At 48.0% G+C, this 26,540-nt stretch overlaps 1 protein-coding gene across 4 annotated transcripts in view; it reads left to right on the plus strand.

Annotated features, from left to right (window-relative positions):
- The window catches only part of Dpp6 (dipeptidyl peptidase like 6), an 876,452-nt gene that overhangs the window by 763,902 nt on the left and 86,010 nt on the right, over positions 1 to 26,540 (plus strand). For all 4 annotated transcript variants that reach the window (XM_037204345.1, XM_037204347.1, XM_037204344.1 and 1 more), the window contains exons 8-9: positions 615 to 735; positions 25,680 to 25,834. In XM_037204345.1, the coding sequence (XP_037060240.1) occupies positions 615 to 735; positions 25,680 to 25,834 (276 nt within the window). The remainder of the gene's footprint in view (positions 1 to 614; positions 736 to 25,679; positions 25,835 to 26,540) is intronic.

Consider the following 26,540-nt stretch of genomic DNA (forward strand, 5'->3'; position numbering starts at 1 on the left):
ACCAGTACAACTGCCCTTCCTCTTTTAAGGAAGCCTGTCCTGCCCTGACCTGGGCCGGATAATCCATGACTTCCCAGATTCCCCACATCTCCACCCCAGGTTAGCCCTTGCCAAGATCTGAACTCCTCAAAACATTGTGAGTACTGTTGTCACATGATGGTACCAACCTACCACCATCCAGACACATGACAAGTTCAGACAGGTACTAGCCATCCCAACTCCCTGTGAAAGCTGAAAGATGTAGAGCTAGATCTCCAGCCCCCATGGCCTACAAGTTAACCACCAGGAAAAACCACGGTGCTGAACTATCAATTCCAAGTACCACTGTTCCAGTACTCAGGAGTATCAAGCCACAAACGATCCAATCATGACGACACAGATGTTAAATTGACAAACGATGGTGACACTGGGCAAGCTCTGTGGAGTTTGAGTGTCTGATCAATCCCTAAATGTGGGTTATGTTGCAGGGAAATCAACCACAAACGATTCCATGGCCACCTTTATTCAATCAGATACACACAGCAGGTGAACAAACGCCGGGCAGTTTCAAACTTAAGAACACCCTAAGCCCACTCCCTGCTTACTTCTGCTATTGTTTCTTCTTTCCAAATCAGATATTTATCTTTGAGAACAACATCTACTACTGCGCACATGTTGGGAAGCAGGCAATCCGAGTGGTCTCTACAGGGAAGGAGGGTGTGGTCTACAACGGCCTCAGTGACTGGCTGTATGAAGGTAAGACCTGAGGGGTAAAGATGCAGAGTATTTCCCCACAGGGCAGCTGCTGCAGTGCTGGATGCCACCTCTGAACTAGCCTCCTTTTCTCTTCGACTTAGTTATAAATTAAACTTCAGTTTCCTGAAGGCCATTGAGCTCCAGGGAACACCAAGTCAGCATTCATGGGTGGCAGGTGCGGGGACTCACGCGTGGTCAGGAATGGGGGATTCACAGGTGAGGAAGGATTCACAGAGAGCAGATATAAGGGTCTTCGCTGAACCCACTGGTGCTTCTATAAAAGCAGAGTTGCCTCATGGGGAAACTGTCTGAGTGCTCCCAGTACAAATGTGTGTGTCCCTCTACCCGCTCCAAGGGTTAAGAAGCCTATCTGCATCTGGGAGAGGTCAGATGTTTTAGTTGTCTTGGTGTGACACAGTACCCTCAGTTGAGTTGGGAAGGATCATGAGGGCTGGTACCAGTTCCTCCTGGAGCTGTGCATTTCTTAGGCCTGGACTTATGCCGAAGGGAGCATATGGTGTGGAGGGGCTATATACTTCCCATCACAGCTCACTGAAATCTCAAGTTTCAGCAGATTGCAAGCACAGCCAGATGCGCCATGTACCCCAATCAGAATATGGTATTTTTCTATCATCCCAGAGTCCCCTGGGCCCCTTTATGGTCAATGCCCCACTCCACACAGCACTCTCCTCTGGAGATCCCAGTAGCTCTTGCTTCTGTCTGACAGACAAGCTGAAACTGCCACACGCAGGCAAGGAGGCTCTCCAGCCAGTCTCCTTAGAGCCCCAGTGCGAGTCAGAGTTCAGATCACTCTTGAAAACCCAGTTCCCAGGTTGCCCTCTGAGATCCAGGGCAGTCAACTCTGAGCCTTAGTTTCACATGACACCCTAGGCCATTCCTGAGGGAGCTGATGGAGTGAAATAGATGTGGGCTGGCTAGTGTCCAGGCTTGCTCTGTACAGAAACGGCCCTGGGAACAGCCACCCAAGCTCTCCCCAGCTCCATCCAGATTACTCTAGAGGGGCTGTGTTTCTGCACTGGGTGCAGGCCCATGTGTGCCCAGCAATCGACAAGAGAGATCATCTCACATACCAGATAAAATCACCAAGAGGGAGGACCCTGTAGTCCTGTGCCCCAAGAGACAACCAAAAAGCCTTTGAGAAATCACCAGAAAACCAAGCCCTGTTAGTGCCTGCTCTGTGAGAGGCTTTACTAGGCATGTCCAGCCTATGATGACAGTCAGGAAAGCATCCCCAAATCATAAACTTACTTAAAAGATCATGACATATTTTTAAGATTTCTTTGGTTATTTGACTGTGCAGATATTGAGAATTTTCTGCATGGTAAATGGGTACACATGCCCACCTCTTGCCTATACATGATGCCTTCCAAATCTGGATTGGGCCTGCTATCTATCTTGCTGGAGAGTGGTTAGTAGCAAATGGGATTACAGGGTCACATGTGAGGTCCATCATGACCTTGTAGAGCTATTTCACCTCTAAGAACTCAACATGCTCAAATAACACGTTGGAGGGATCCAATGTGAGTTGTGACCAGAACATGGCAAATGGCAGGCACTAGAGGATCTTTACACACACACACACACACACACACACACACACACACACACACACACACACACACATCCTGCTACACTAACAGTGGCTGTATTAATTATTGTTTAACTTAGTCACTAGTATTTTAATGCAAAGGAAAGAACATATTATCTGTTCTAGTTTCATTCTGTTATTGTGTTAAAACACTCTGACCCAAAGCAACTTAGGGAAGTGAAGGTTTATTGCTCACAGGTCACAACCCATTGCTGAGGAAAGTCAGGGCAAGAACTCAAGCAGGAATCTGAAGTAGAATCCATGGAGGAACACTGCTTGCTGGCTTGCTTACTGCCTGTGGTAGCTTTCTTATATGCCCCAGGGAAAGGTACCTACCTAGGGAATGGTACCTCCCACAGTGGGCTGGGCACTCCTACATGAATCAAGATAATCCCCCACAAACATGCCCGCAGCCCAGTCTGATGTGGGCGAGTCCTTAGTTGAGGCTCCCCTCTCAGATGACTCTAAGTTGTGTCAAGATGACAATTAGGGTGAACTAGGGCAATATATTTTTTTTTAAGGAGGGAGAGAAAGAGAGAGATGGAAGCATCCAGGCAGGATTTGCCACAGTTTAGAAACTGTCTGTCTTGAATTTCATGGGAGGCTGGTGCAAGCTAAGCTCCTTGAGAGCCCCATAGAGAAGGGCCGTGGGTCTTGCTGCAAGAGCCTCAGCTCACTCTGTAACTAATCTCCTTAATAACATCCATAGCCGGGAGGTTTAAAACATCTTTCTCGGTATCTCAAAAAAATAAAAAATTCATTGCTTTGCCATTCAAGTTAAGCTTAACCTTAGCAAATCCATTGAAAAGATTCTTTATTTTCTTCAAGGCATTTACAAGAAATCATGTAGCTATGTTAACAGAAGCTCAAATATTTCAAATCAATCTCTCAGTGATGGGGCAGCTTAATCTGCTTACCCTTGTTCCCTGGATGGTTCTATATGCTGATGCTCAGACTTCTGAAACTGGGAACCTGGGAGCCCTGGGGGACACTGTGTCCTTTTTTTTTAATAACAGGAGAATAAACTTAGAAGATTGCCTTGGCCTAATCAGTGACTTAACTGTTTTATTTCCAGGCTCTTGCTTCAGAGCGGGCAGGGAGTAGATGGGAGAAATCATACTCAGAACATTTGCAGAGGGCCCTGCTTGCCTGGAAGGGTTAGTTCTGAGAAGCAGCTAAGACACAGTAAGCGAGAAGCATACTGCAGTCTACAGTTATTGGCAGCAAGATACCACATTGATTTTTGTTTCCCAAAAAGCGCCTCAGACATATTGAACACTTCAGAGTGCTGGAGACAGAGAGAGAGATAAGTAGGAAGCCTGGGGGCTGCTGGGAATCTCCATCCCTTGAGCAGAAAGATCTCCTGCCAGTAGCTACCAGGCAAAACCCCGGCTCAGGGCTGGCTGTGTACCCCACACCATCTTCTGGGTAACTTTCCAGGGCTTGTATGGACCAGAGACTAGTTTTTATGAACAAAATAGGCATCTTCTGTCCTGCGAGGAAATGCCATGTAGCATTGTGGAATTACAGTTTAATAGAAATAAAAAGACAACTTGATAGTATTGGCAGCTTTAAGTTTTACTGAACTTGGTTCTCCATAAACTGAATTTAAGGTGTTACTAGAATGTTCTGACGACTGTGAAGGAATGTTCCATGAAGAATCCATGCTTTGAGCAAGGCTTAGTAATTCAACATGCTCCCAATGTGGGAGCATTTGAGCAGAGTTGTAATTATCCAAATTTTTACAAAGGTTCTTTGTTGCCATGGTTACAGAGCTGGTTGCTACCCTTTATTTATAAAGTACTGTCAGCTCATTTTCATCCCTATCAAGTACATGAGCTAGTGAGGACCAACACAGAATTGTTGCTGGTAGTTTTCTAATAACAAGAATTTAAGTCCCTAAATGTTCCTATTAAGTGATGAACCAACCATCTATTCCTCTCCTGCTAAGCAGCAGTGTATAGGACCCAAATGTAGCATGGGTGCTCAAAGGCACGCTGCTCTCATACAATGGTCATGTCTAGTGAGAGTCAGATGCCCTGGGGTCACCTGAGAATGGCCCCTCTCTCCTTGTGTCGAGGACTAGGAACTCTCATCCCAATTCATATGAAGGGATGGAGAGAGACCAAGGGACTATGAACTTGAGAAACTGTTCACAGAACACAGCCTGAAGCCATAAGAAGGCTGAGGTCGCTAGGACCCGAGAAAGTGGCCTGGAGGATATTTACTTAGATTTTTTTTTTCAGTCAGGTTTGGTATGGATGACATTCCAGGGCTGACCTTTAACCTTACTATTCCACAGGGATAAGGTGCTTGGAACATGGGATCAAGAGAAAACTATTTGGCAGGGCAATGTTGCCCGTGGGGGTGTGGCAGGGCCAGGCTCACTATGGCTCTTGAGTAGCTGTGTCTGCTGCCACCCCCCACACACAACATGTCCTGAAGACCATGGTGGTTCCTGACCAGCAGTGACCATGGAAGGGATGTTGGGACAGTGTGTGCTCTGCTGTGTCTTCTGCAGTTCTCTGGGAAGCAGTGTAGAGGGAGGGAGCCTGTCTGGCCATGGGAGCCCTCTCCCCACTGACAGCAGCTACAGAGAGGCTGAGGCTGATTTGGAACTCTCTCCCTGGACCTGTCCTGCTAGACTGCTTCTTAGTCACTGACAGCTGCTATCTTTGGGAGCCCAAGGTTCCTTGTGATCAGTTGTAGAAATTCAATATTTTGAACACCATATTGGCTCTTCCTGTGGTGTCTAGAGGCGGCTGTGGAAGGAAAATTAATGATGAAAATATCTAAATGTAATCAGCACTCACCAAATTCTCTGCCCTCTGAGGTGCCGTACAGCAGAGCAAAGGAAAAATGGATTAGCCACGATTTAAGCAAGAGGCTTACTGCAGCTAGGATGTAATGTGACCGGAAGACTAGTTTCACTGCCTGGCTCTCGTCTCCAATTCCATACAGCGTCCCTGGCAGCTGACAGCATGGAGACTGTCTCTTGTGGAGGTGCAGAGGAAAAGATGAGAGCCATGCGGTAGAGACACGTTCAGCCGTGACAGGGTATGGAGTGAGATGGTGCTTCTCTGCTCCTCTGCTTTCTCTGATACAGTGCCAGCCAGAGTCACATGTCTGGTTTTGCACAAGTCAGCCTAAGAGCAATGGACGAAGACAGGGAGTCAGAATCAGGACACAGCATAAAATGCGGCAGCCATGTCCAGAGCCAGGACAACCAGGGTCCTCCTCGTCACTGTTCAGCTGTCCTGTGCCGATGCCTCCTCTCTGGCCCCACGTCCTGTCAACCCCTCCCCCACATCACCTCTCTTCTTGCCTTTCTATCCTGTCACTTCCACGGCTCCAAAACTGAAATGTGGGTGTGTCTTCAGTGACACCGACTTATTTTCTTGCACGTCACTCTTTCCTCTGGATCACAGCAACATTGCTCCCTTGCTCTGTGATGACAGAGTGCTCTCATCTCATTCAAGTTGTCTTAAAGATTGCCTCATGGCTATTGATTTCTTCAGTCAAAGAATTACAGTGCAAGGGAGCTAGTGTGGAGCTGAGAACATCTGTCCCGAGTGAGCCAGCTGTTTCTGTAAGCGGACAGATAATAAATTGCTTGAGTTTGGCAGGTGATGACTTGTCCGTGCTCAATTCTGTCTTTACAGTGAACAAGCTGCCATAGACCCCAAGAAAACAAATGATGTGGCTGAGTGCCAAAAAAAAAATCTTTATTTATGGACAATGACATTTGCTTCCATGTAATTCTCCTACATTATTAAATCATCATCCTGTTTTTCATCTATTAAAAAACAAAAAAACAACACTAGGGAGTTAATTCAGTTTGGGAGATGGCTCAGAGAACCCGTGTAAATGTCAGCCATGCATAGAGGCTGTCTGTGATCCCAGCACTTGGGAAGCAGAAATGGGGCGGAGGTGGGAGGTCCTGTGAGCAAGCTAGCTGGCCAGACTAGCTGAGTTAGAGGGCTGCAGTTCATAGAAAGACCCCGTCTCAATATGTAATGTAGAGAACAGTCAAGAAAGACAACAGATGTTAATCTCCAGCCTCCACATACACACATGTGCCTGTAGACACACACCTGAACATGTGTACCTACACATATATGAACATACACATATGCACACACCATGCATACACAGACACACACACACACACACACACACACACACACACACACACACACACCAATTCTTAGCTCATGGATCATACAAAAAGAGGCAATAAGGAGAGTTTGGCCTAAAAGCCATGGAGGGAGCTGGTGATCTAGTTGGGAGTTTCCTATGAATCTTAGAGCTGAAAGACCATGATAACTTGTAACTGAGCATTCTCTCCCCTGACTTCTAGAACAGGTACGAACAGAGCCAAGCTAGAGGAGGGGCGTGTCCAGCAGAACTGACCTAAGCAAGAACAGATCACACACATCTTTGAAGTTTGAACTAACAAAGTTCAGGTGCCGGAGAGCTGGTTCAGGCTCAGAGTGCAGCATCTGCAGGAATCCAGGGGTGTTCTGGGGGTAGGGAATATGGGGGGGGTGGTAAGAGGGCTGCATTGCCCTCCCAGTTCACTGGTGGTGTAGTGCCCTGATGTTGGAGATGACTCATCCTCTGTTGGCCCACCCAGAACAATTGCAGAAAGACATGGGGTGAGGGGTGAGGGTTTCTGGTATCTTGTTGCAAAATCACTTTCTGCTTCATGATTCAGGGATAATAGCCTGGGGGCAAGCCAGATCGTTAGCTTTCAGTAACTTGGGTGAGCAGCTATATAAATGCCTCGCACACCTTGTGTGAACTTCTTCCTTGGCAACTATAATATAGTGGGTGTGACCCAGCAAGCATCCTTCCAACTGCCAGAAAGAAACCTAGGCATCATGCCCAATGACAAGCAGGACCTCGCCTCAGCACCTGCTGTGTGGCACAGAAATGTGATAACTGTAAACCTCTGGCTCTGTAAATCAGGGCTGCTTCTACATTTGATGCAAGTCAATACAGGCTTTGAGCATTTTAGAAAGATTATTGATCATTTTTAACTCAACATAAATAGATGGCTTGTTTGACTTCATGAAAGAAGAGAAATCTGAGGGCACACAGGACAAAGTCCCCTTAAGCTTGAAAAACCTTGCTGACAATTAATTACTCAATCTCAAGAGCATTGGGTAAATGACGTGTGTTCAATGTTTATAGTTTTAAGGCTTTTAAATTATGCATTGGTTGCGGGAATAAGACAGATACATCTGCACCTTGGGGTAGCATGGTGAAATTTAAAATCTACAGTCGATACATCTGAGAGTTGGAGGCTCATAAGCTGGACACTAGCCTTAATTATTCTGTTCACTGTTTGCTTCTTAAGGCTTTTTTTTTCTCATATAGAAGTTTCACTGTAGTGAACTATATAACTCTAAACTTCCATTTCTAATGTTTTCCTTGTCTAATAGTGCCAGGGACACACAGTGTAATGATGGAGTCTATGCTCAACTTGCCTCTTGGTTTTAGAAGGAAATGTTCAGCTGTCTCTAGTTCTACTGAGCATCTCTGGAGGCTCTGGTGGCAGAAGTGTCCTCTGACATGATAGACCTGGGCCATGCACAAAGTACATGGCTCTCCTAAGAGTTGCTGAGCAGCCAGGTGCAGAATATTGTCTCCCTGAGTCACCTACTGACTCACACGGTCACCTGCTGGACTGCCCCCACAGGAAGGACCTACCCTCTCTTTCTGAAGACATAAATACATCTGGCAGTCAGTTCATTAAAAAGAAGAGCCAATAGCTCTGTGGGTACCAAGCCTGAAAGATGTTGGAATTTTAAATAGATGTTGCCAGAAGACATTTCTAGGAGGTGTTGCTCCATGAAGGGCTGGGACTCTGTGCCACCCTGAATGGAGTTCTAGCACCATGCCTCTACTCACTGGGACTCAGTCTCTATGGGTCTACTCAGAACCACACTTGTAACCCCTTCTCCGGAACACAGAGCATCCATTAAAAGTGACACCCTATCCGTCACTATGTGGCTCCCCTGCAGATTTCCTGTATCTCAGCCCAGTAAGGGTGAGAAATTCAGATAACAAGATGCATCCCTGGCAATGCTACCGGTGCTTACTGTGGCCCTCATCCTGAATTGTGTTTCAAGTCTCTGTCAGGCCCCCAGCCTCTGGCTGGCCACTGGAGCTCAGCAACATGATACTTGGTGAATGGGGAGGAGCAAGCGGGGAGAAGAGAATCCAAGAACCCTTCCCGCAATGACAATGGGCCATCAGCCCAATTAGGAAGCAAAGACAAACCACAGGTATCAACTTCTGTCTGTTGCTCAGGTGTAGTTCAGGCCTTTGTCATCTCCAGAGCCACAGCTCTTGGCTGCAATTCCTACCATGGGAAACAGCGGTGCTACAGCACCTGCACCTGTAGTTATGAAGTTCATGTAGCAAGATGGCATTTTGCCACACCCTAACTGCACGGCATGCATCCGCAATTACATAGACACTTTGGGGGAAAATGATGTATTCTGACTTGAGACTGTAGAAGGAAAATTAGAAAGCCAGGCAACCATCAATCCATCAATCCACGAAGTAGTCTGCCAAAAGATTTGTAAATCGCTCCATAGTTCCTTCTGTTGAGGGATGGTCAGGACATGTTTTCCCAACTCTTCCTCTGTCTTTTATTCAGATCTAGGACCCTGGGATGTGTGGCCCAACACAAGCTTCTCCTAATACAGAGACTTCAAAAAAGGGGGGGGGAGTTGGCTTAAAAAGTGGTTGTCCCCATGTCACCCCATCTTGGGGACCTCACAGCTGTGTTAAGCAAGGTTTGCTTCCTCCAACAAGGCCACTGAGTGCCCCAGCTCTGTTCACATGGTCAGAGATTCTCACTAGTTTTCTCCAGGCCTGGGCATTTGGGTGCTCTGGAGAAGGTACTGGGGGCTTAGGGACACAGGGCAACCCTAGGGTTTGATCTCTGCTCCAGCAAAGTACTCGACACATCAGAACCCCTCACTCTGCAGCCAAGCTGAGCTTTCCTTTGGCAGTACGCAGAGGGCAGAACCTGCCATTGTGAATGGCTGTGCACATTTGGAAAGAATAAAGCAGAAATGAATGGGATGGGGGGGCAGTCGTCAGCTGCAGCTGGCTGGCAGTACCCCTAAAGCAGCCCACAGCACCCCTCAGTGGTCAGGTGGAAACGGATCCTACTGAGGGCTCCAGTTCCGTGACTTCTCTTGAATATTGCCGACTTGACTTCAGGGTACCGGAGATGTGAATTTACTGTCTCCCTTCCAGAGATTCCCACACCTACTCTTTTCATGGGAGGGTGAAACTGAGTCCGGAAAACACACCATGAGGGACAATGAGAACCAAGAGGGGAATTGGAGAGCGTGTAATAGGACCTTTCAATCTGCTGGACCCAGACGTCTGGCCACAGGCTTCCATGTTGCCTCTGCTTCCCACAGTAAACAACAGCTGTCTGTATGCACCGAGACCCCAGCAGTGTGGAATTCAGTGGATCTGGTACCTGCTTTAAAGACACCTTTGACAGGCCTGATGGGAGGCTCTCAGTGTCACTCCTGCTTTTGGCATCACTAGAAATTCAAGGCACTTCCCCATGTAGGAGGATGACAGACCCTGTTTCGTGAGGCAGTGTATGTAGCCAGGCTGCCATATTTAGTGGGTGGTTGGCTCTTCAGTGAGCTTTTCACAGGTCTCTGATTCTCCCCGGTGATACATAGACCCCTGAGAATATGGAACTGGGGATGTCGCTCAGTTAGAAAGCCCTGGTAGACTTGCTTCACAGCACTGCACATAACCAGGTATGGAGCTGTAATCCAGCCCTTGGGAGGTGGAGGCAAGAGGATCAGGAGCTCAAAGTCACTCTCTGCTCCATAGTAAGTTGGAGGCCATCCTGGGCTACACAAGGCCCTATCTCAAACAAGCAAGAAGATAGAGGCCAAGCCATGGGCTTCAGCCCTGTAGATACTGCTCCAGGAAAAGTCTCACTAAAGATGTCTCCAATCGTAGAGTATGTCTCCAGTCTGTCTCCACTTCCCCACACCTGCCAGTGCCTTAAGAGAAAAAAAGAGGCTGCAAATTAAGGGACTCATAAGTGTCCTTGGATTTGCTGCACAGCATGGCTGGCCTGGAAGGTGAAAATTCTGTAAGGAAACCCAAACAACTTCAGCACAGGAGTGAAAGATAAAGATGCCGCCGCCTGGTGGTTGCCTTAGGCATGCGCAGAACAGACTCCCGCTCTTAGGGAGTTGATTTGTGAGAATTTGCGGCTCTCTGATGATAATGAGCCTCGCTAGCACTGTGTAATATGCAAATAACACAGTGCTGATTAGCATGAGAGGCTTCAAGCCTTGCGAGGTAAAAGCTGCATTTGCCTTCTGGCTTGATGTTCTCTGATTTCTTTTTTAACCCCCCATTAAATTCTGCTCCCGGCACCTTGGATAACGTATTTAGTGGCAGGAGAAGGCAGCAGATGCAAGCAAGAATAAATAAGATGTTCCATATTTAGAATGAGGCCATTTATTTCCGAGTACAGATCTATCAGGCATGTTATTTATGTACTTTGCAATTTTTCTTGGACCCAGATTCCAAAGGGTGCTTTGGTGGAAGCAGGGCTGTACAGGCCATCATGGCGACAGTTGAGTTCTTGGCACAGTTCCTGTAGGATGAGCCTAATTCCACCTCACTGGCTCCACTCTATTTGGATCTGTTCTTGCCTCATTAAAAGATGACAATCTGCAGTGCTGAAACTGGCCAGGCAGATGGGTTCTCCTGCGTTGAGCCGTGGAATACCACGGGTTAGCAGGGGAACAGCATTCTTATTTGCACAACGGCAGAAAGCAAGTAACTAACCAAGCTCGGCCCATCCCTGCCCTGTGATTGGGGGTGATGGGCTCAGGCTCCTCCATCATCACTGTGCTGTGGTCAAATGGGTTCCACGTGGGACTCTGGGTCAGGACTTCACATATCCCAGATATTAAGTAAGCTCCCATTGTCCCTGAGCCCATCCCTCGGTCTCTCAAAGGGTTCTAATAATATTGCCGCATGCCTGCGTCTTACAAATGCTCACTAACTACTATAGTAGGAAAACACATGCACTTGGCTCGGTGACACCTGCCCTTCCCATCTCATTAGATTGCAGTGAGGTTCAAAGGACACAGCCACACATTGTTTGATTGGACGTTGGAGAGAGATGGGTTATGAATATTTGGTTAATGCAGCATTGAAGCAGAGAAAGAAGGATGCTCAGGCAAAAAAAAAAAAAAAAAAAACCTAGCCTATGTAAGAGTTTGCAGGTAGCTAGAGAACATTCTAGAGTTTTAGCATTTGAGGTGGGAGAGAGAGAGAGCATGACTAAGTGGAATCATTCTGCCTTGGACCTGAGTTCCAAAAGCATTAATAAGATTTGGGACTCTCCACAAAGTCCCCAGTGTCCCCTCTGGTCTGTTGATGAGAATATTAAAGCCCTCCCTTGTGAGAAGGGCAACTTCAGGTTGGGCGTGGGACCCAGCCCTGATGTAGCACCTCCCTACTCTGACTTTCTTGGTAGACTAGTGACAAAGTCCCTCCACTGCGATCCCCTCCCCTCCCTGTCCCACCCTGAGCTTGACTGTTCCATTCTGCCTCAATCATCCCTGATAGAGGTAGCATGCTGTAAGCTCTTCTCAAGCTTCTGGAAGTTTCTCCTGGGGTGGTTTGTTCATACAGTAATTCTGGCAGTCAGAGTTACTTCTGTCTCTTCAACTGGATTGCAATTAGCCAAAAAAAACAAAACAAAACAAAATGTCAGGGGCAAACACTTCACAGCATGGTTCGGGGCTTAGAATCCTCTGTGCTATTTAGATTTAAGCAAAGGAGAATTCACTCTGTCTGTGGCTTCTACTAGAAAAATAAGTTGACATTTTCTGCCAACCATCACAAAACAAACAAAAGATTTATTCAAAGAGCCAGATAAACACCTGATCCTCTGAAATGCAACTCGATATTCTGTCTTTGCCTTGGAAATGACTCCACAGGAAGGAGGCAAAATCAGACCTGGGCAGCCTTCTCTAACTCAGGCTAAGTTCCATGAAACCAGAGAGATGTCACTTACTGTTGCTCCCTCAGTCTTGCAGGACCTCGTAGTTTTGCATCACTTACCACTGATGGCTCCAGTCATCATTTTGCAAGTGTTCTTGGAATAGACATTCTGGAAGAGGGATCAGAGACCACAATGGCAATCTTGCCTTGCAGAAAGCAGCAGAGATACTTCAAGCCCCTTCACAGAAACTGCCTATCTGCACAGTCACACTCTTGCCCTGTCTGCCCTGTCTAAGGGAAAAGTCCATCTCCCCACTGTGCTTTGTTAGAAGTCAGAGAAGGTTCTAGAACTTCAGCATTTGTGGGAGGAACAGAGAGCACATGGTTGAGCTGGGAACTTCTATACAGGTACAGGCCAGCTGCTGCTTCTACTTTTTTGTTTTTGTTTTTCGAGATAGGATTTCTCTGTGTAGCCTTGGCTGTCCTTGAACTCACTCTGTAGCCCAGGCTGGCCTCAGAGATCCACCTGCCTCTGCCTCTTGAGTGCTGGGATTAAAGGCGTGGGCCACCATGCTCAGTGTCAGCTTCCTAGCCAGGATGCATTCCCCACCCTCTGATGGAAGCAGATGGCAATGCAGTTCCACAGAGTGCTAGAAACCCTTCTCCAGGCCTCCAGCTGAGCACTGAGGTGGGGCACTTCCCCTGTCCCTGCTTCTGCTTGTTTTGAAGTCAGTTGTTGAGCGCTTTCTGTTTACAAAGCACTTTCAAAGGCTGTGTTTGGAACAGGTACTTCTCAGTTCTGGCCTGTTCAGAACACAGACGGTGCAGACTGGGTCGAGAAAGCTAGAAGGTCCTGGGGGTGAGATGCTGTTGAGGACATGGAGACAAATCAGTTGTGCCCCATGCTGTACTGGAAACAAGGGAAAGACCAGAAGTAGATGTAGCACTCAGGAATGGGCATTCACCTCAGATGATGCATCTCAGTTTAGCTCAACTGGAAGTCATTCACAGAGCACCTCCTAGCCTAGCCTCTGCATGGTGTGGCCATTTGCCCTCTAGCTGGGGATGAATTCCTCCAGGACATCACTCTAATACAGAGGGGCAGTTAGCAAAGGAACTGTCCAGCAGAGCATGCCTACTACAAATGGCTGGATTCCCCTTCTCAGCAAAAGCACTCACATCCCCACTTCTGGTCCTGTCCAGACTCTACATCACACACTGTCACTGTGTCCTAAACAGCTTGTGTGGAGCTCAGGTCAGGATGCTGGAGTTATAAGGTGATGATGAATGGGTATGGTATGGAACTGTACAGTTTGAGAATGTAACATCATGTAATAAATGAAGATATGCCTAGGACCCTGATCCACTGTTCACCCTTAGAGAGGACCCTGAATGTACCTGTGACCCTGATCTACTGTCCATCTCACTCTGAGAGGGGACACTGGCTATACCTGTGACCCTGATCCACTGTCCCTTCGTTGTAGAGAGGACACTGGCTATGCCTGTGACACTGATCCACTGTCCACCTCACTCTTAGGGAGGTCACTGGGTATGCCTATGACCCTGATCTACTGTCACCTCATGCTTAGAGAGGTCACTGATTTCCCACCAGCATTATCCTAGCATTAGGCCCATGCAGTTGCCTTTCTCAAATGGTAAAGACAGCTACTGTTATCACTGTCAAAGGAATACTAGAGTTGGTAAGGACTTGGTCACCTCCTGGTCAGTGTCCCCATCATGAGTACAGCTTGGACTTGAGAATAGGTTAGCTAGCCTAGGGACACAGTCTTGGCTTAGAGTAGAATAATTCTAATGTGCCCATTTGGAACCAGAACTTCATCCTCTTGAGTATAACATGCTGTCCACTGTGTGACCCCAGGAAGCAGAGAGACAGGCAGAGGATGGAGACTGAACAGTTTAGAAGAGCTGAGCTGAGCCCAGGGTGTGCTTTGCTGGATTCCATTCAAATTCTACAGTGAGGGGACATCCTGTGTCTGTGGCTGACACCCATTCTACTGCTACTGCGTATGTGACAGAAATAGGTTCCCATTCACTTAGAATCCTCACACCAGCCTGAGGACTAAGGGTAGACTCTTGTTCTTTCACCATTGGAACCAGAAGTAAGTCACGAGCCAATTCTGCAGGGCCTGGGAACCACCCAAGAGCCATTCATAACTTTTAGCTAATTAACCTTTTCTTTAATAAACCTTGCAACCTAATTTCCTGTCTGGTACATATTGTGTTTTCACTGATATTAGGAAATAATTACACAGAACATCTCAGTCTGATTAGGGCAAGTGCTCGTGAATTAGGGTTTTCTTTGAAAATATGTGCTAGATGGTCCTCCCTTCAGTTCTTCCTAAAAGCAAATCTTATTCTTCTGTTAATTCTTTGAGAATTTTATACAATGTATTCTGACCATATTCGCCAACCCCCAACTCTACTCAGATCCACCCACCCACCCCACCCCCCCCACACACACACACACACACTTCAAGCCCATTGAGTACAGTTGATGTTGGCCAACTACTTTTGGGTATGGGCCTGCCCTGGTGTGTGGTTGACCTACCAGGGGTCACACCATTAAAGAAAACTGACTCTCCCAAGCAGCTATCAAATACCAATGGCTCCTTGACTAGGGGCAGGACTTCATTCCCCCCAGCCCCCTCCATCCTGGGATTTTGTCTGGCTTGAGCTTGCACAAGTTTTGTGCGTGCGGTCGCACCATTGTGAGATCACATGTGCAGCCGCTCCACTGTGTCCGGAAAGCACCGTATCCTTGCAGTTGTCCACAGCTTCTGGCTCTTACAATCTTTCTAACCGCTCTTCTTTGAAGATCCCTGAGCCTTGAGGGGAGGAGTGTGATATAGACATCATGTTTATGCCTGAGCCAAACCATAAAGAAAAATTACCTATAATTTAAGGCAATCATTTTGTTTTGTATCAAATATGTCTTTCATAAGAGGATGAAAATTAAAGCCTGCCCTTTGTAAGAACCCTTGGTAAACACAAACCATGGCTGGTAGCTGGGTCCCTGGGTTTAAAGTTCTCATCTGAGAGTCCCTGTTTCTTTTCACTTTCTGATGCATATTAAGAGAATGATCAGCTTTGGAAAAACAGCAGGAAAAAAAATTATAACTGTAGGGAAAGGAAAACTCATTACAGAGTTGATAATCCATTTTACCTGAGACACTAAACCAATCACTGGGTAGATTACTATGGTCACATCAAAGCTACAGTGTTATGTGCAATGTTCTGCTTGAAAGTGGACGTATTTCAGGGACAGTTTATACAAGCTTTGGTCCATCCTGGGCACAGGTGCCAGCCACCTCCAAGGTGCCTGGCTGCCTGGCTGCCTGGCCTGACCTCAAAGGGGGCTCATAGGTAGGAGAGTTAAGGCTCTGTGAAGTTCCCAAAAGCCAAACAGCCTTGAGCTCTAATTGCACGGATGGGCACTGGTGTGGCAGGAGAGAGGGGAGAAAAGGAGATGGACGAACAGCACTGACCCCATAACTTCCCACCCTGGGGCACCCTGAGCCATGGGCTGTTACTGAGACTTTCTCCTTCAGTGGTCTGGAGGGTGGGGACTCACAGTGCCCACTGCCATGACTGCTCTTTTGAGGAGGGATCTCTCATCCAGCAGTTAAGCCAGTCTGGGTTTACCAGGAACTCAGTGCTGCTGGATCTTAGAGGAATTCAGTGAAAGACACACACACACACACACACACACACACACACACACACACACACACACACACACACAGTGTTTGGCCTATATTTTTGACAAGAAAGGAAAACAGAAGGGCCCAGAATTAGGCTTCTACCTGAGGTTAAGAGAAGGGTATACTGAGGTTTGGAGGTTGGAGATGTTGGAAGGAAGCAGTCTGTACTTCCTTCGGTCTCTACCTTCTGTCAGTCCTTCCTCCCTGGACGCACTGGCCCCTTGAGGAGGAGCTGCTGCTGCTGCTGCTGCTGCTGCTGCTGCTGCTGCTGCTGCTGCAGGGAGGTAGTATGGTGAGCACAGTTGAGCTGCAGTGGCTTGCTTGGATTGTGCTATTGCAGAGGAGATACATCTTTATACATGACATAAAAATGGGACGCTAGGACCAAGTGGCTCAGCAGGTAAAGGCGCTTGCCACCAAGCCTGGTGACCTGAGTTCAGTCCCCGTGATTGGAGAGAGAGGACCAACTCCTAGTTGTCATCTGACTTCCACACACTTTCTGGGACATGTCCCCACGCACAAAATAATGTAACAATGTAATAATGTGACAATGCTTGTTTTTAGAAAATAAGCAGTGGAAGGCAGCTGTGGTGAGATCCGTGAAAATCTGCCCATTTCCTCCTCAGCGGTGTGAGCCTTTGGCAGTTTCCTTTTTCCAATTTCATGGGCAGGATGGGCTGCTTGCCTCTCCACCAGAGCCCGCAGCCCCCGCGTGGCAGGCTCCGATCCTCGTGGCAGGCTCGGATCCTCTCTCAGCTAACCTCTTCACATGTTTGATTATCACTTGATTATCTCCCCCAGTGAGGACCCTCTTGTGCCCTGATGGCTCCTTCACATCCGCTCTCAACATGCAGTGTGGCAGGAAGAAGGAGATGCTGCTCTCTGTCACGAGCCTCAAGCAGGCACAGAACCTCTTCAGGAAGCATCTCGTCTCTCTCACCCAGTACAGAGTGGTGACAAAAGACCCTGGGGTCACCCACAGGCCTGCAGCCAGCAACTGCCACCAGAGGCCAAAGGCTGCCTTGCCCCCTCTCCTCCCTTCCTGCCCTGAGTCTTTCAGTCCCAACTCCAAGCAGGCCCCAGCTCCCCTCTTCTGAGTTCCAGCTGGGAATTCCACGTTACATATGACCTTGAACTAAAACCTACACCCCTGTTTCTCGGGGAAAAGCCAGAACCAATCAGCAAACACTGTACTCATACCCAGACTGTAGGGCTTCAAAATGATGCCTCTGCTCTCCAACTCACTACATCTCTAAGAATGCCCCTGAACTCCTGATCCTCCTGCCTCCACCTCCCTCCTAGTTCTTAAATTATTCTCAGTGTGTCTGTCCATAGTGTGTTCTCAGTCTGTTGTGTTAGGTTGTCACCAAGTGAATGCATGGCTGGATGCCAAGCAAATGAGTGAATGAGAGCTTTGAAAATATATATATATATATATATATATATATATATATATATATATACATATATATATGTCAACAGTGGAGTAAAAATAAGAAAAGGGGTATATGCATGACATTCTGGTATTAATTTGGATAAGAGGTCCATGAATGGAAGGCTTTGGGGCCATGACTTCAGGTCCCTCAAGTGCCCATTAAATAAAGATGGAGAAAGAAGGTCAAGGAAAGCCATAGCAACAAGGGTAACCCAGGAACAGGAGCCTGGCTTCCTGGCTCAGGTGTTCCCTTTGCTTCGTTTTTCCTACACAAAACATTAGTCATTTAAGTTGCTCTGAGTGAACCTGAGAATGATGACCTCGGACAGTGACATCTTTGAATTGGGCTGAGCCTGGCAGGGCTAGCTTTTCCTCTTTTCTGTACTTACAAGGTATACAAAAGGCCAGGGCAGGTGTGCCCTGTCTGTGACGCTGGCTGGCTGGCTTCCAACTACTCAGAAACAGCTCTGCTGCAGAGGAAGGGACCATAAGTGTGCAGACCTACCTTTTATGCCCCAGCCCACTGAGTCAGAGAGAATGCACATGCAAGAGGGCTTAGGAGAAAATAGATTTCTTCTGTTCCTAGTAAAACAGGAACAGACTCTGGCCTCTTGGCCACACTTTGCCTTGCCTCAGAAAATGAGACCTATGGGCCTGGAGAGACCATCTGTGGGACACATTAAGGGTCCCTGTGGGATACTAGCTAGGACTCTTTCCAAAAAAGTCCCCAAGTTTCCCTATTTCCCTTCCCATCTCACACTGATGAGAAGTGTGGCACTCTGAACCACCTTCAAACTTCCTTCCAGCTGAACTTGAATGGTGGGTCTGTAGGTCAGGGACCCCTGCACCCAGCCACCAAGAGGACAGCACATCCTTGCCACTGTGGGGGACCTTTCCTCCAGCCCATAGGTTTGGGTCCTGGTATCAGTCCCTCCCATCTGAGCTGGGTGTTGTCCCCAAACAGCTGTCCACCAGGTCTGTACAATTGCCCTTCTGTGTCCCTTAGCAGTGAGCTCCCTTTTCACAGAGCTGGCCAGATGGAGAAGAGCACACACTCTACCTGGATCAGGTCCCTTGTGGATTTTGATGGAATGCTAAGCAAGCAGCCTTGCCTTCCATTTGGAAATAGCAGTAACTGCCCAGTTCTGGATGGTACTGGCTAGAGGGGCAAGCTGTCCAGTGAAAAGACTGATCCTCAGGTGTTTCCCATCTTGGGGTGTCTGAGGCCCAAACCACAGTGCCACACCCTTATCTTCACTCCAACCAGCAGGAAGCAGGAAAGAGGCAATGATTGTCACACCCTGTCCCCTGTGCAAAATCTAGACTCAGAACATGCCACACCTGCCCTTTGGAGGCTAGTAGGTGGTTTTTCTCTCCATATGGCAATAACTTATTGACTGTCTGTCCAGAAGCAGAGGTGGCAGGGCGGGTGGGAGTAAGTTCCAGGCTCCACCACTTTGCCTTCCTGATTTCCTTTGGATGTCTGTTTTCCCCCAGGTCCACTATGGTCTGCTCTGATCGCTCCCATATCACTTGGAATTGGCAGCTCCCATGTTGTTTGTTATGAACTTCTAAACTGTCCCTACCACATGGCGCAGGCCTTTGTGCAGGTGGGAGGCTCAGGCTTTGACCAATAATGTTAACACAGGCTTTCAGACACATCTTTCAACATCTGTTGTCACTGCATGTTCTTCCTATGTCTGTCACCTCTCCATTCCTCAGAACACTAGCCAGATTGGACTAAGGTCAGCAAAACCTCAACCTAGTTTACATGTAATGACCACTGTGCATCAGCCTGTTTCCAAGTGAGATCACACTCAGGTAGGGTGAGAATATCAACATTTCTTTTAGGGACACAGTTCTGCCTGTGATGCTGCTCTGAGGGAACCTATCATTTCTCCATTTAAGAAGGATGTTTCCCCAAAACTGGGAAGCAGACTTGATGTGTGATGCCATGGCTGTATGCACTCTGACCACTCGATCAGATAACATGCTTGCCTCCATACAGCCATGTTTTGTCTTGTGTTGCATTATGATGTACAGGGGAAAACTGTACATGTATGTGTCCATCCTGTATAACTACTAAAACAGTCTAGTTAGCAAATATATGACATCCTGCATGTCCTGTGGGGAGAACACCTCAGATCTCCTTTCAGTAGTTTTCATGTGAATGATGCATTAGTGACCCCTGTCATCCTGGTAGGGATTGTCTTCTTGACCTCCAGACTCAGGCCCTTTGACCCACACGCCCCTACTCCTCACCCTACCCACGTCACCTAGTTAGTTTCTATTGCTATTATTTAAAAAAAAAAAAAAAGCACCAGGATCAAAAGCAACTTGGCAGAAAAAGGGTTTTAGTTCACCTCACAGCTTACAGTCCTTCATGAAGGGAAGTCAGGACAGGAAACTGGAGGCAGGAACTGAAGCAGAGACTATGGAACTCTGATTACTGGCTTGTTCCCCATAAATTGCTCAGCCTGCCTTTTGTATAACCTGAATCACCTGCCTAAAGATGACACCATCTACAAGCTAGATGAGCTATACCTTCCACATAATTCATTAATCAGGAAAATGAACTGCAGATGTACCTACCGGCCATCTGATTGGAAGCATTTCTTCAATTGACATTCCTCTTTCCAGATTACTCTTGCTAATATCAAATAGACACACACACACACACACACACACACACACACACACACACACACACACACAAAGCAACCAGGACACTGCTGCTGGTCACTGCCTTCTCTCTGTTTCTATTACTCTATCTTTTATAGATCCCACATGCAATTGAGATTGTATGCAGTTTCTAGTTTGTCTTCCTGTGTCCAGCTTATAACACTCAGCCTGGTGTGCCCTAGGTTCACACTTATTACAGTGTCAAGATTTCTTTCTCTGCCAGTCATTGAGGCCCAGACTATGCACCAAAGCTGCCCGTGGAGCTTCTGTAGGAAAGAGGACACAGTACTCCCCATGCCCAAGTCACCATGAGTCAAAGTCCTCATCTGGGTAGACAGCACTCACACACACACAGCATCTCACCAGTTTGCACTCCGCTTCACACTTGTCAAATGTGGTAGCATGAGAATGGAGACCTCCAAGCAACCTGTATGACATTGACCTGTATCCTTTGAGTCAATGGAGGTTTGTCCCACTAGACACACCCTTAAGGCAGTCTGCACAAATGAACAACACTGCAAATGATTTCATCAGCAACAAAAAAACCAGCCCGTGTTCCTGTGAGCTGAGCTGTACATATCCTCCCCCTGCGTCTTACAGAGAAAACCATCCATGAGCTGGTATCCTCAAATGTGAGTGTGTGTGTGTGTGTGTGTGTGTGTGTGTGTGTGTGTGTATCTGTGTATACTGAAATTGTGCCCCAACAGAGCGAGGTAAGTCAGAGGAAAACAGGTCTTCCTGCTTCCTGAGTTATTGTACTTGCTTAGAAAGGTGAGCTGTTCATTTTGTTCCAAGCAAAGGGTTCTCGGAATAAATCCTCTTGATGAAATGGGGATTCTTTCCCTATCTGCAGATCTCCGTTTTCGAAGTACATCTGGCTCATCCAAGTTACACAGATGCCTCATTAGGTGAGGGATGTTGGAGAAAATGTTTGCAGAAGATTCAGAAAGAGGCTCTGTTGTCAGGGTTCCATCTGCCCCATATTTCCCTCTAGGTGTCTTACACTTAATTCTTTCCTTCATGAGCAGCCAGCACACAGAAGCACAAAAAGCAAACAAAAACAAAACCCACCAAAGAACAGTGTGCCGAAGGACGGGAGGGTAGAGGGAGTGGGAAAGTCTGCAATCCTAGTGTTGTGGGCTCTGCGTTTTGGAGTGGCAGGACAGCCCCACCTCTGTGTGTGTGTGTGTGTGTGTGTGTGTGTGTGTGTGTGTGTGTGTGTGTGTGTTCCTTGTGTGCAGGTGTACACATGTGTGCACGTGTGTGTTTGTGTGCAAGTAGAGGCCAGAGAGAAACTCCTAGTGTTGATCTTTTAAGTCTCGCCCCCTTTTTTCTGAGATGAGACCCGTCATCAGTAAGTAGGCTAACCTGGTCAGCTGGCCAGTGGACCCCAGTGATCTGCCTGTTTCCACAGCCCCAGCCTGGGGATTCCAAACATGTGCCACCATTCCAGACTTATTTTACTTACTTGTCCTGGAGACAGGACCCAGGTCTCCTACCTCACACTTTATCAATTGAGTGATCTCTCCATCCCTAGAATAACTTTCTAGATGCCCCAATCTTACTGTGGGGTGCAGTTTACAGTAACTAGCATATGCCCCCCACCCCTGACATGTGTCACTCTTACCCACGCACTCCAGGTTCTGGCCCAGCTGTGACAACTCCAAAGGTACTCTTTTCTTTTTTCAGGAACAATGCATTTACTCTTACACAGGCATTCCCACATTCAGTAGTCTGAATGAGTTAAAGGGTGAATTGTCAATTTTTAAAATAATTTTTATTAATTAAATGTGTTCTTTGGCAATTTCATATATTTATAAAATGCATTCCATTTGTTTCCACCACCACCCTTTTTTCCTCCCACTGCTGTTATCACCCCCTCCTCTCTACAGGTCCCTTTCCTGCTTGGTTTGGTTTTGTTTGGTTTGGTTTGGTTTGGTTTGGTTTGTGACTATGATTCTAACTAAGACTCTCTGTGTGGCCACTGGCTTTAAACTATACTGGAGCCCACTGGGGTCACCATTTGGTACACAACGGACAGAAGAAATGACTGACCCTTCTCCAGAGTACATCATTGCCTGTAGTTCAGCAGAGTGTGCGGATTAACCCTCCCCACAACACTAGGATTGTTTCACAGCATTAACGTTCTCTGAGCTTGAACTCACTGCTCCCTGGTGCTTGGTGATGGCACTGTGAGAGACTCCATTCTCTTTGTCTGGTTGTGACCCTCCTTGGCTGTGCTGCTCAGGCTAAAGTCCCATCTCCTACCGGGCTGAGGACCAGTCTTGAAGCGAGATGTGCACTGTGAGATGTGGGAGGAGGAAGGGATGAAGGGTAGTCTAGTTTGCATGAGACTGGCATCCTGTCATCCCAAAGATCTAGGGGAGCTGCTCTGAGTTCAGTCGGGAGGAGGAGAGGTGTCATCTCTCCAGGGCTTTGCTGCGACTGTGCTTGTCTCTTCATTGTCTGTCTCTGCATGGCCAGCCACCTTTCTACTGGGCTTGCCTGGGCTGGCTCTTAATGGATGTCTGAAACAGAAGCCAGCCACGAGGCACGCTGCCGCCTCCCCAGACCCTGGTCCTCCTCCTTCTGCCCCAGCTCTGCCCTGCTAGGCCACAGTGACTGCCAATTGGTCCCTTCCCTTCTGGCCCTGCAGTGCATTGTGTTTAGAAGGTGGCTGTGTTTTCCAGAGACCATCTACGGGGGCTCATCGCTCACTGTGCCTTGTGAGCACGCCTGCAGATCAGGTGATGCTGCATAAAGTCATTTTTGAACCACCTCATTCCAATCTTGCATGTCAAAGTCAGCACTCCCTCTGCTGCCAAAGACCCAGAAAATTACAAGCCCTGAAGCCTAGCCTGTGCTTTCCTCCTCCTGCTCCTCCTCCTGCTCCTCTTCCTCCTCTTCTCCCTCCTCCTCCTCACTCCTCCCTCACTCACCTCTGTGTCCTCACGAGCACTAGAAATGCCCTATGGAGCCAAATGGACACCGTGAGATGCCAACACACCTGGAGCAGGTGTTAGGGGGCTGCACTGAGCCCTTTCATTTCACAGATGGGGACTTAAAAATAGACGGACAGGTTATGACATGAACCCTTAATCCCCTTCTGACTGGCTCTGTGCTCTAGCCTAGGCTACCCTGGATGGGAAAAGTCACCTTGACGCAGGTATGCATGTCTGTGACCCCAGAGTAGGCTGGAATACTACTCCGGGGACAAGCCATGCCACATGTGGTAAGGAATCAGCACGGGCTGCATAAGCCTGTGGGAAGGTGCTCTGGGGGACATGGAGTGTGGGACAGGATAGTGATCCTTGGTGAGGTTCGTAAATTCCTTCAGTATGACCCTAAGGCCACCATCATCAGAACAGGGAGGAGAAGGTAGAGAAAACTTCACCATCAAAAGGCCCCTCTGGGATGCAGCCAGCTCGCAGAGAGACTCATGAGTCCTCTGCCTGGGCTGTGAAATGTGTCATGAGTGGCAGTCGGGCTAGCACTGATGAGCTCTGAGACCTCCCAGTAAGCTTCACCCTCACAACCTGCTCTCCATCCCCAGGCCCTGAGACTGGCGCAGCCCCAGTTCTCCCAATGTATCCTCCCCTCAGTGCCTCTGCCTGTAACTCCCAACTATTTCAGCTTTCTCTGTTCTCAGCTAGGTATACACGGGAATTTCCTCTTCTGTGTGTCTTCAGCCTCCTACCTCTCCAGGAACAAAGAGCAGGTTGGGGTGACAATGGCCTTCTGAGTGGACCCCACCTGTGTAATAGGGGGTCGTCACTATAAAGACAATCTAGAGGGACTTCTTAACACTTTGAGTCTGTTTCTCTACAGGATCTTGGGGGTTACTGATTCCCAGCTTCTGGCTTGTAATGCTTGGGCAGTATCTTCTCTTGATGTGTTAAAAACGCAGTAGAGGCCGGGTGAGGTGGGATGCACCTGTCACCCCAGCACTTGAGAGATGGAGGCAGGAGGGTCACTAGTTTAAGACCAATCTGAACTCTGTAGGCAAGGCCCTGTCCCAGAAATAAAACAACTGGAAGAAAAAGGATTTTCTCCCTAAACTACCAAGTTCATCTCTCTCTGACTCTGGTGAGTGGAAATGCCTGTGTGTTAGAAGAGATATTGGACACTTCTGACTGGACTCCCATCTCCGTCTCTGTCCTTTCTAGGACGGGTCCATTTTGCTTTATAGTCACACAGTGAAACTGAGATGTTTAAGTCTGAGGCACCTCTGTAGTCTGAGGACACAGCCTCCTCCTCCTTCCTCTGTGGTAGAGGAGTGCACACGGCTACACAGGTCCCCACCTGCCATGTGGAGTCACCTGTTGTCTTCGGCTGAGCCTCCCCATAGCTTCTTCTGCCCCAGGGCCTGTCTTCATGAACATGCCACAGTGTGAACTGGTTTCCTCTGGTGTCCTTTGTAAAGTCATATTGATATGACAGTCTGCCTGGCTAGGGGGATGGGGCAGTCAGTAAAAGGGACCTGAGTTCAATCCTTAGAATCCATATAGAAAAAAAAAAATCTGGGCATGGTGGTGCACACCTTTAAACCCAGCATTCAGGGAAGAGGCAGGTGAGTCTTTGTGAGCTGGAGGCCAGCCTGGTCTACATAGTGAGTTCAGGTCAGCCAGGGTTAGATAATGAGACCTGTCTCAAAAAAAAAAAAAAAAAAAGTAAAACAAAAAGCCAATCATAGTAACATGTGCCTAGTCTAGCCTACTTGGTGACCTCCAGGCCAATGAGAGACCCTGTCTCAAAAAACAAGGTGAACATCATCTAAAGAACACGTGAGGTCCTCCTCTGGTATCCACACAGACCACACAGCATATGCGCACATGCACCTGAACACACACACACACACACACACACACACACACACACACACACACCCCTACCGCTGTATAACAGTCCAACTCAGAAGCACTCATTAGCAGAAAAAGGAGTTTGTCACATGTATCAGATATTATGAAGAAAAGGTAGAAAATTAAATGAGATAATTAAAATCCAATGATTACCCAGTTAAGGGGCGGGGGGTGGGGGAGTACTCCTTAGGCCCAGGAATCAAATTTACACAAAAGCCAATTTCACAAAATCAGCCTGTGTTTGGCTAAGCTCTAGTTTACCATGTCAGGCTTCACGGTGGGTATCAGACACTTCTGAGCCCGGTAAGGGGAGCTGAGCCAAACGAAAGCATAGAGGTGAAAGCAGACACACAGACCCAAGGTGTCGCTTGTCCCTAGCCAGCTTTCAGGGGCATGCGGCCCCCTGCAGCTCCCTGAAGCCCCCGGAAGCCCCTGCAGCCCGCTTGTGGCCCCCTGAAGCCCTCTGAAGTCCCCTACAGCCCCCTGTAGCCCCCTAAGCCCCCTGTGGCCCCCTGTGCCCCCTGCAGCTCCGTGAAGCCCCCTGCAGCCCCCCTGCGGCCCCATCTCCCCAGCGTCATCTTCTGCTCACCATTCTCTGCTTTGTTTTCCCACAGAGGAGATTTTGAAGAGCCACATCGCGCATTGGTGGTCACCGGACGGCACGAGGCTCGCCTATGCCACCATCAACGACTCTCGGGTTCCTCTCATGGAGCTGCCAACCTACACAGGCTCTGTCTACCCCACTGTGAAGCCCTACCACTATCCTAAGGTAGGCAAAGAGCAGGCCCTGTCAAACCCGAGTCTTTCACGCGCTCGTTCGACCACTTGTTCCAAATGTGGAGGTCCTATGATCAGCGTCGTTGCCAGCAGCACAGGAAACACTAATGTGGCATTCAAGTCCCGTCGTTGTGGAGTTGAATTTGTTGGCAGGTTTACTTTAGTTTAAATAATTGAATGACCACTGATTATTTGTCTGAGTTCCTTAGAAGCAAAATAAATATGCCACCTCCACTCAGTGACTCCAGGGGACAAAAAGCCTGCACTTCTGCCTCCTTATAGATGCAGATCCTGGCAGGTAGAAGGACTTCTAATCCAGGTTCCCAGGCTATAGAGAGGCTTGTTGTCCAAAGCACTGCAGGGTCTGAGCGCTTGTGTTCCCCAATACCCGTATGTTGAGACCCCAAGATGGTGGGATTCTTGAGAAGTGATCAGACCATGGGTGAGGAGCCCCTGTGATTGAGGTTAGTGTCGTATGAAGGAGATCCCAGAGAACTCTCTCTTCCATCCCAGCCAATGTGAGGAGGCAGTGAACAGGCTCCATCTCTGAGGCCCTGACCCTCACCAGTCAGGAAATCAAAAAGAACCTTGACCTTGGACTCCCAGCTCCAGAGCTGTGAGGCTTACATCCCTGTTCTTTATAAGTCCCCTGGTCTTGGAGATTTTGTTATAGAGACCAAAGTAGGCAAAGATAGACC

This window comes from Peromyscus leucopus, chromosome 3 (assembly GCF_004664715.2).
Source record: "Peromyscus leucopus breed LL Stock chromosome 3, UCI_PerLeu_2.1, whole genome shotgun sequence".
NCBI classification, from domain to species: domain Eukaryota; kingdom Metazoa; phylum Chordata; class Mammalia; order Rodentia; family Cricetidae; genus Peromyscus; species Peromyscus leucopus.